The sequence below is a fragment of the Protobothrops mucrosquamatus genome, unplaced genomic scaffold, assembly GCF_001527695.2.
Source record: "Protobothrops mucrosquamatus isolate PMUCROS unplaced genomic scaffold, P.Mucros_1.0 scaffold5746, whole genome shotgun sequence".
NCBI classification, from domain to species: domain Eukaryota; kingdom Metazoa; phylum Chordata; class Lepidosauria; order Squamata; family Viperidae; genus Protobothrops; species Protobothrops mucrosquamatus.
The window spans coordinates 1-10,315 of record NW_015391594.1 but is presented as its reverse complement, the minus strand read 5'-3'; the positions used below and the strand labels follow the sequence as shown (position 1 = coordinate 10,315).

Below are 10,315 nucleotides of genomic sequence, written 5' to 3'. Positions count from 1 at the left end.
CACATCCTCGGGAGCCACAGAGTCAAACTCCTCCCATATAATCGTCTCAAGACCTGCTCCCTCCACCTCCCCCGGGGCCACCCAGTCGGAGTCCAACCCCTCCCGGATCCGAGCGACTTTATCATTCAGATATTGTGCAAAATCCTCAGCCCTCCCCACCAGGGGATCCTCCCCCCCCTCAGTTGAAGGAGGGAGCGGGCCACCCTGAAGAGGGTGGCCGGGCGGTTATCTGATGACGCAATGAGGGTGGAGTAGTAATTAGACCTCGCCACCCTCATTGCCACAAGGTAGGATCTAACATGTATCCTTACCTGTGTTCGGTCAGGTTCGGTTCGGGTAGTCCTCCAACTGCTCTCTAGATCTATGATCTATGATCTTGAAAACATTTTCAGGGAATTAGGCAAAAGAGACGAGGTTATCTGCCAGATCCCCACTTCTATTTTTAGTATATTTCTAGTAATTCCTGCATTAGACATGAATTATAGTAGCTTCTTGTTTTTGTTTCTGCAGAAAAGAAAACACCCCTCCTTGATGCATGCACAGACAGGCACGTGCACAAACACACACACACACACACACACACACAAATATGGTTGTAAATCAAAACTTCGGTTTTGCTGCTTTTGAGCTGTGAGATCATTTACATCCAACTCTATTGCTTCCCAATGTATTTTCTTTCTTTTTTCAATAGCTAAAACCAAACTATTTGCAAGGGCAGCTAAATGGGCAAAAGATGAATGCCTTCTAATGAGATCATTCAGTGTCAAACAATGAGGTTTGGAGACGTGCTGTGGAAAAAAGAGGAAAGTTTATGGGTTACACAACCATGATGCATTCACTAAAAATTCTATTTATTTTTTTTTGACATCTGAATGCCAACTCTCAGGGTAAAATAAAGATTTAAGATTCGTGGTCTGTAAGAGATTAAAAAGTATACCACGAATTTGGTTAGAGCTCCAGATGTTCACAAAGATAAATATAATAAACTTCAGCAGCCGTGAAAGTTCACTATGGTGAATTGTAAATCCTGGTTTATTGCTTAATGAAACATCTAAACCAAATCATGATGATCTGCTCATTTAGCATTACATGATCACCTCCAATATCCATTGGTTCATCTCTGGAGAAATAATTGTGTTAGTTAGTCTTGTAGGTTTTTTTTAAGATTAACAAATATATCATAGTATGCGATAGATGTGTTTTTGCATTGTCCATTATACTATACATGTATTATAGCATAAGATTTCAGAAATAGGATGTAGAAATTATAGAACATGAGAATAAAAGAACTGAAAAGACCTTAGAGGTCTTCTAGTCCATCCCCTTGCTCAAGCAGGAGATGCTATACCATTGCACACAATAAATGTCCAGTCTCTTCTTAAAAACCTCCAGTGATGGAGTTCCCACAACTTCTGGAAGCAAGCCGTTTCACTGATTGATTGTTCCCCTTGTCAGGAAATTTTTCCTTAGTTCTAGGTTGGATGTTTCTTTAATGATCTTCCATCCTTACTTCTTGTCCTGCCTTCAGGTTCTTTGGAGAATAGGTTGACACCCTCTTCTATGTTACAGCTCCTCAAATATTGGAACACTGCAAACATGTCATTCCTTCTTAAACTAGACATACCCAGTTTCTGCAAACTGCATCATATGTTTTCACCTCCAGACCCCTAATCATCTTTGTTGCTCTTCTCTGCATTCTTTCTAGAATCTCAACATCTTTCTTGTATCTTGGCGACCAACATTTAGGCGAAACCTGGCTCAAGAACAGTACCTGTGAGAGGGATCTTCGAGTCCTATTGGACAATCACTTAAACATGAGCCAGTAGTATGTGGCAGCAGCCAAAAAAGCTAATACAACCTCAATTTTGCCATAAATTACCCTAATATTTAAAGATATGCAAGGCCTCTATTTTACAAGGGATGGGCACTCAAAGGAATCTTATAAACTCTTCTAAAGATGCAATATATCTCTGCCTATAATAACTGAAGTGTCATAAGCTGTAAGTCGTGGACTACCTGTACAATCATATTTACTCAGTCTTTTGCTTTCTGTTTTCAGCTCAAGTCTGGAATATATGCCTGATGTTCAGCTTGCCTTCGGCCTGCCCTTTTATGCTCAGTACAAAAACCGATATACACTGGAAGAGAAGACTCTCTCCTTAGCCATTATGCAGTACCTGTCCAACTTCATAAAATCCGGGTAGGTGCTCTTTGGCACGTGCAGGTATTCCTCAAGTTAAGACCCCATTGTGATTATGATCATAAGTCATGATGACTGTAAAACAGATCTCCACAGGACCCTTCTTGTGGTGTTTGTTAAGTGAACATGGTGGTTGTAAAGCAAAGGCCGTATTTGTTATGCAAAGACCGCAGTTGTTAAATGAACCCATTGAACACTACGGGGTGGTTTTTGCTGAAAAGAAGTAAACATTGGCTTCTGTCTTAATACTATTTTCATGTTAGCTGGAACTAAAACGTCATGAGAGCAATTGACTATGGCTTTTCCTGTGGTTCAGCTAACGTCATATAACTTGGCTGTGCGTGATTTAGATCATGCTGATACAATCAGGAATCTCTCTGAATCTCTCTATATTCTTGTAATTTGGGGGTCTTGGGCCTTGAAACATCAAAGTCATGGCCATCAACATTGTCATGAGAACTAGCTGTATCCGTTTGTGTTCTCCCACTGGAAAAAGAACATCACGATGACCCAACTGTAGGCATTACTGCAAGGATGGGAAAATGATAGTAAAGTCCCACTGCCAGCCAGAAGAGCATAGGTATTTATTTATTTTATCATATTAAAATTCATGTGGTCTCATGTTCTTCTTCTTCTTCTTCTTCTTCTTCTTCTTCTTCTTCTTGTGCCACATCCATTATCGGACTTTGGCAATCATGTTGGCGATCCTGTTTTTATCAGCAGCCGCACGAAAAAGTGCTGCTGAGTTTTGTCCGAACCAGTCTCTTAGATTTTGAAGCCAGGATGTTCTTCTTCTGCCTGGACCTCGTTTGCCTTCAATCTTTCCCTGGAAGATTAAATGGAGTATGCCGTATTTTTCTGGATGTCGCATCACATGTCCGAAATATTCTAACTTTCGTTTTTTAATTGTTTTGATGATTTCCCTTGGCTTTCCCAGGTGGCTTATCACCTCCTCATTTCTGATCTTGTCAACCCAGCTTATATGTAACAGCTGCCAGTAAATCCACATTTCAAATGCTTCTAGTCTCTTCAGGTGGCCTTCTGTCAGAGACCAACTCTCTACTCCATAGAGCAGGATAAAAAAAATATAGCATCTGACAAGCCTGATTTTCAGTCTTAGGCTTATGTCGTGACTGCAGAAGACCTTTTTCATTTTGAAGAATGCTGTTCGAGCTTTCTCTATCCTTGTCTTTACTTCAGTGGTCATGTCCCAGCTTTCATGTAAATTAGAATCTCATGTTCTACTAAAGCCAATGAGCTGGCCTTGGAAATTCATTCACCACCACCACCACCTCCTCCTCCTCCTCCTCCTCTTACAAACTTTTATATACTTCTAATGGCCTCAACCATTGTTATTTGAGCTGCTGAAGTGTGTCTTTGATGTTGTCTTTCTATGTTCTTCTGGGCCTGGGCCTCTCAAAGTCCAAACCCATGTCCACATCATGAGAGGTGGTAACAGGACAAAGTAAAGGATTGCTAGGATTTGGCAAAGTATGGCATGGCCTTGTGCCATGGAAAAATGGCTTGGGTGAAGAGACTCTGGTGAAGTTGGAACTGGCCCAACAAGCCCTCAATGGATAATATATAGCTACACAAATCGAAATGACGTCTTTTTTCTTAAACCTTTAAAACATGTTACTACCCTGTTATAAGAATTCCTTGAAGATCACCACCTCAGAACACCTGGAGGTCACTGCTCAAATAAGACATGAATGCTAAGGAATTTATCCCACAATGGACCCAGAGTCCAATTCTTCTTGAATTAGAATTGGTTTAATCCATTTTTCTTTCCTTGTAATTATGGGCATGGCTGGTCTCATATTTGAACGCTGACTTTCCTCATTCCCTAAACAAGAATTATAACCCTAACCTAGGCCAACTGACAGTATAGATACTTCTTGGCCTATGATTGGTCACTTAGCAACCGTTCAAAGATATGATGTACTTCCTGGGGTACTCACAGTGTTCTGACTGCTGTTCCCACCATCGTCACCATGACTGCCCTTTGGGTGCTTGGCAACCAAACTGCAATTACAGTTGTTTACAACATTCTGTGGTCACATGACCCTATTTTATGTCACTTTTGCAGAAAACTAGCATTTTTTTTTAATTTTTAGCAAAACCAACCTATAATGAACCATTGATTCATTTAACGACCATGGCGTTCACTTAACATCCACAGGGGGAAAAAAGGTCGTAAAATCAGGTCGGTCACGTAGGTGATCTGCTTTATGACCATCAGGATTTATGACCCTAGTGGGCTGGCTCCATTATCGTCATAAAACAAGGACTACTGTACACAAGAAAAAATATGTACATTTTTTTACCCTGGCAGTTTCAGGCAGCTTTTATGAGTTGTCTGTGTTGCAGGCTGGAGACTTATATTTGTTCTTTTCTGCAGAAATCCAAATAGCCCTTATGAATTTTCAAGAAAGAGGATAGAAGGACTCCCACCTTGGCCCATGTTTTGTGCAGACGCTGGTGGAGACAATTATAAAGAGTTTACTGCTTCTTTACCGAACCATAAAGGGCTGAAAAAATCTGAATGCTCCTTTTGGGATTACATCAAAACTGTAAAAACTTTGACAAGTTGTAAGTCTATTGTAAAAACTTCAATTATTTACTTAGGCTTGCTTATACGCTCCTTTGTTGGCAAATTGACTCTAAGCACCCTGCGCTCTGAGCAAAACGATTAATGCAATGCAAGAATAATTTGCAAGCCTCTCACTGTCGCTGTGCAGTGTGAGATGAGTGGCATATACATTTGATAAATAATGTAGTACAATAACAAAATAGTATCAAAATAGTATTTACTTTGAGTTGTCTTTCAAGGCTATCTAGAACAGGTGTGTCCACTTGGCAACTTTAACTCCCAGAATTCCCCAGCCAGCCATCCTTTAGACACCCCTGATTTAGAATGCAGCAAGACAGGGAATGATGGGGGCGCTGCATTGCATACGTGTGACTGCTCTGCTTTGCAAGCTCTACTGGATACCAGTTGGCTTCCAAGCACAATTTGAGCTGCTGGTATCCATTTATAAAGGTCATAAATAGATGACAGAAATAGAGATAGATGATAGAAAAGATAGGTAGATATGTAGGTAGGTAGGTAGGTAGGTAGGTAGGTAGGTAGATAGATAGATAGATAGATAGATAGATAGATAGATAGATAGATAGATAGATAGATAGATAGATAGATAGATAGATAGATAGATAGATAGATAGATAGATAGATAGATAGATAGATAGATAGATAGACAGACAGACAGACGGACGGACATAGAGATAGATGATTGGATGGATGGATGGATGGATGGATGGATGGATGGATAGATGGATGGATGGAGATAGATGATGATAGATAGATAGACAGACAGACAGACAGACAGACAGACAGACAGACAGACAGACAGACAGACAGACAGACAGACGATAGATGGTAGATGGTAGATGGTAGATGATAGATGATAAATAATGATAGATAGACAGATCGATGATAATGATAGATAGATAGGTAGATAGATGATAGATAGATGATAGATAATGATGATAATGATAGATAGATAGAGACAGATATAGAGATAGATGATTGGAGGGATGGATGAATAATGGATTGAGATAAATGATGATAGATAGATAAATTGATGATAGATGATAGATAGATAGATAGATAGATAGATAGATAGATAGATAGATAGATAGATAGATAGATAGATAGATAGATAGATAGATAGATAGATAGATAGATAGATAGATAGATAGATAGAAAGAATGGTAGATGGTAGATGGTAATTAGTAGATGATAGATAATGATAGACAGACAGACAGATAGATAGATGACATAGATTTTTAGATATAAGCTGCCCAAAGTCAATATAGAAGTTGGTGTCTTACAAATCAAGATAGTAATGATACTGATAAGTAGTTAAGTGTTTGGAGAGGACTTGAATGTGGACAAAAATTGCAAATCAAATCTAAAGATCTATTGCCTGTGCAACCAACCATAACGATTGGTTCACCGGCATGAGTGTTTCTCTGATGATGATGCAACTTCTTTGTTACGTTTTCAGGCCAAAGACAGCAACCTGCCCCCAGTAGGCCCACGAAAGGACTGGCTGTCACGCCCATGTCTAAGACCACTACAGTGAAGTTGCTGGAAGATAAGGCAGCCTACAGCAAATAGAGCAGACCGTTTCACTCTATTTTACACCGAAGTGGTGAAATCAGAATATTCTACGCATCTGAGAGAAGAACTGGCTTTGTTATATTGTAGTGGTGTTTCTGTAGTAGGTGATTATTGGCAGTAGTATGCTAGATACGATGGTTGCCTTGCAAGGCAAGCAAAATCTAAAATATCATAAACAAGGCACTGCTTAGGGGATGAGACAATGAATTTTGATGCATTGAATTGTATGCAAGTTACTGAATAAATTTGGGGAAAGATTGGTAAATCAGTTTGGTGCCTTCTAGTTATTAAAATGGTATGTCTTCAAATCAAAGGGGTTTGCTTTCACCAATAGCCCTCAACACAGTGCCAGAGAGTCCTCTTGGGTCCTCAAATGTCCTTTTGGATGTTTGCCTGGCTTCCTGTTCCATTTGGCTTTTTTTTTGTTTTTGTTTGAAAAGAATATTTTGATTGCAACAGATAGGAAGTTGACACACTGCAGAGCATTAGCCTCCCACATCATGTTGATTTCCCAAGAATGTCAACAGAACCCAGATTTTCTTAAAAAAAAGAAAGAAAGAAAAGCAGCTGTCCACCAGTGCCTTGTCTGAAAAAAAAGGACAAAGACATTGGGGTGGCATGGAGTTTCTTGTAGGGGAGAAGGACAGAGAAGAGTACCTTGCATTCTGACAGCACCCAAAAAATATTATTAAAATTCCATCTATGCCCACCGTCCCACCAAGTTTCCTTCAGAAAAACTCAGAGAAACTGCTCAGCCAGTGGTATTGCCTGCTAATGTTGCCCAAGGCTAATTAACAGCAAATAGAAACGTGTTGGGAATTATAGCATTGTCAGTCTATTTATTTGATTTTTATCCTACCTTTATTACTTTATAAGTAACTCAAGGTGGCAAACCTATCTAATATTCCTTCCTCCTCCTATTTCCTCCACAACAGTTCTGTGAGGTGAGTTGAACTGAGAGAGAGTGACTGGCCCAAAGTCACCCAGCTATCTTTCATGCTTAAGGTAGCACTAGAATTCATAGTCTCCTGGGGATTGGCCCAAAGTCACCCATCCATCTTTCATGGCTATATGTGACTAGAATTCACACTCTAGTCCAGTGATGGCAAACCTTTTAGAGACTGAGTGCCCAAACTGCAACTCAAAACCCACTTATGCATCGTCGAGTGCCTGGTGGGTGTGGCCCATTGGCTGGGTGTGGCCCATTGGGTGGGGGTGGCCCATTGGGTGGGCGTGGCTGCGGTAGTAACGGCAGACTGGGTGGGACTAAAAAGTTCAATCAATCAATTCCAACTTTGCAAGATCTTTTTTTTTCCCCGCAAGAAGTTGAAATTGACTGATTGATTGAACCTTTTTTTTTTTTGCACATGGCGGCAGTGAAGGCCTAAAATGAAAAGGTTTTATAAAATCCAGCTGAATGCCTAGGACTGGGGTGACGGCGCGCATGCCCACAGAGAGGGCTCTGAGTGCCGCCTCTGGCACCCGTGCCATAGGTTCGCCACCACTGTTCTAGTCTATTATGGTAATAAAAGACTCTAAGTTTCAAGTTCATTTTCTTTTTTTTCTTTTTTTAAAATATTTTATTAGATTTTTATAAGGGTGGGGAAGGGATAAGATCGGTAAGGGTTGTGGAGTGAGGTTGGGATAAGGGTAGGGAAAGATGTAATAGTGGGGTTACCCCCAACAGTAACTCATCGCTTTAGCAAGCAGACTGTCATCCGGGTACAAATGCTAAATAACAGTAATTAAAATAGTACTAAAAAGTTATAGTCACAAAAAATAATCGTAATCATAAAAAGTGAAAGTTAGTCGATAAATGTCGTTTATCCTACTAGCTAAACAGTTACCATAATACCGAATAATTATAATCACTAATAATAAGAATAGTCATAAAAATAAAGCTTAGTCAATAAATATCGTTGAATGATACTTACCGATTAACCTTCTTATGATTACTATCCTTCTTGGTGACTATAATTGTTTAGTATTATATTAATTAAGGTTATTTAATATTGTAACGTTCATTTTCTTTCATGTCAGAATGTGCTTTGAGTGGACATTTATATTTGCAAAGTCCCAAACAGGAAAACGTTGCAGTAGTACAGTTAAAAAAAAAAAAAAGTTTGTTATATGGCGTTTGCATTTCATTAAATTGATGTGAACTTGGAAACTTTTGCTTTAGACTGCCATTTACTAGAGCAACTTAACTTCACTGTAGATACATTTTTGCAATGCCAATTGTCTTGTAAGATTTATATTTTTCCAGTGATACACCCAACAGCCTCAATGATTTTTTTTAGAGGCCAAGTCTGCAGGGATCAAAAGAGTCTGTACTATGAATAATCGGAAGAAAGCAATCTGTTTATTTCTTTTCAAGCACAGCAGAGACATTTTTCATCCAAATGAAATTACAGATCGTGCTAACCCAGGAAAAAAAAAAACTGTTGTTGCAAGCATTTATTTTCCCCCCCTTTGAGCAGAGATTGAGGTTACTTCTATCAGATTTAAAGCATTGCACCCATTAAATTCATGTTTCCTGACTTCAGTATTGGCCTCAAGCCCGCTTTTGGAAACACTGAAATATTTTCATAGATAAAGAAAACTCGTGGCATGCTGAAAAATTTCATCTGCCTCCTTTTTTTTAACGTTCCCACCCAATTTTAAGGCAAAGGAAAAAATGAAAAGTAACAGCAAAATTCTCCACTGAAAGCGGTTCATTTTTGCATACAAATTGCCTGTCTCATTCTACAACTGTCTCTTCAGTGATAGCTTCTTTTTTTTATTCATCTCTGAAAAAGTTGAATAAAAAACCCTACCTGATATTTCCTCTTGGAATTAAAAACATTAAGATGGAACTTTTCCAGTGAATTTTTTTTAGATCCGATACAGAGCAGCTAAAGGAACGGTTTGAGACGAAGCAAAAACTAAGCCCTTCCATATTTTGCAGTGATAAATATGTTAAAAATAATCATAAGGAATCTGAAAGAAATTTAAAAGCATGCTGAAAATCAGGAAGAAAAACAGAAGTCTTTTCTCCAAAAAAAGAGAGAGACTTGCTGGGAAAACAAAGGACAGATATAGATAGTACATTAAATAGAGTCTTGGATAGAAATTGAGCCAATATTTTATTACTTAACAAGACAATCACTGTGAAGCTGTGCTAATCAGAAGTAAGTTCCATGAAGTTTCATGGAGATCTCTTCTGATTAAGAGGATACTGGATTGTGTGGTGTTCCCATTGTGCATTGATAGGTTGTCATTGTTCAGTCACTAAGTTGTGTTGACTCTTTGTGACCCCATGGACCATAGCATGCTAGGCCTCCCTGTCTTCTGCTGTCTCCTGGAGTCTACCAAATTCATGTTAATGGCGTCAATGACACCATCTAATCATCTAATCCTCTGCCTTCTCGTTCTCTGTTTGCCTTCCATCTTTCCCAGCATCAGGGTCTTTTCCAGAGTCCTCTCTTCTCATTAGGTGGCTGGTTATTGCACCCAACTTCATACTAGCTAGGAATTGTGAGAAGTGTAGTTCAACACATTTGGAGACGACCAAAGTTGAAGAAGGTAGGCTTAAAAATATTGAGATGAAAATAGCGGTATTATCCACCATACGTTCTCAGAAGAAGTGGATATACTTCTGATGACCTTAAAAAAATAAGAGGGAAATCAGAGTCCACAATTCTTTCACTTAATGTGAGGTTTGCTCTCATTTTATATACTATTGGTTTGCCCCACTCTCTACTAGCACTCATGATGTCAGCTAGTTTGGTAAAGAAATGTCTGCAAAAAAACAAACAAATTCAGAGAGTACCATGGACCCCATGATACCAAGACTGTGTTACAGATTTCTTGGCTTTTGACTTTCCAAAATTATTGCTGTGGAGTTGTTGGTACTCTCCGAGCTTGGTTGTTTTCTTGCAGACATTTCA

General features: G+C 39.2%; 1 protein-coding gene across 1 annotated transcript in view; it reads left to right on the top strand.

Moving 5' to 3' along the window:
• Positions 1 to 6,647, top strand: part of LOC107299942 (thyroglobulin-like) — a gene marked incomplete at its 5' end in the record, with an annotated part of 15,585 nt that extends 8,938 nt beyond the window's left edge. Inside the window, 3 exons of the mRNA XM_015829286.1 lie at positions 2,060 to 2,200; positions 4,602 to 4,792; positions 6,271 to 6,647. Of these exons, the coding sequence (XP_015684772.1) occupies positions 2,060 to 2,200; positions 4,602 to 4,792; positions 6,271 to 6,383 (445 nt within the window). The remainder of the gene's footprint in view (positions 1 to 2,059; positions 2,201 to 4,601; positions 4,793 to 6,270) is intronic.
• Positions 6,648 to 10,315: the final 3,668 nt, after the last annotated feature.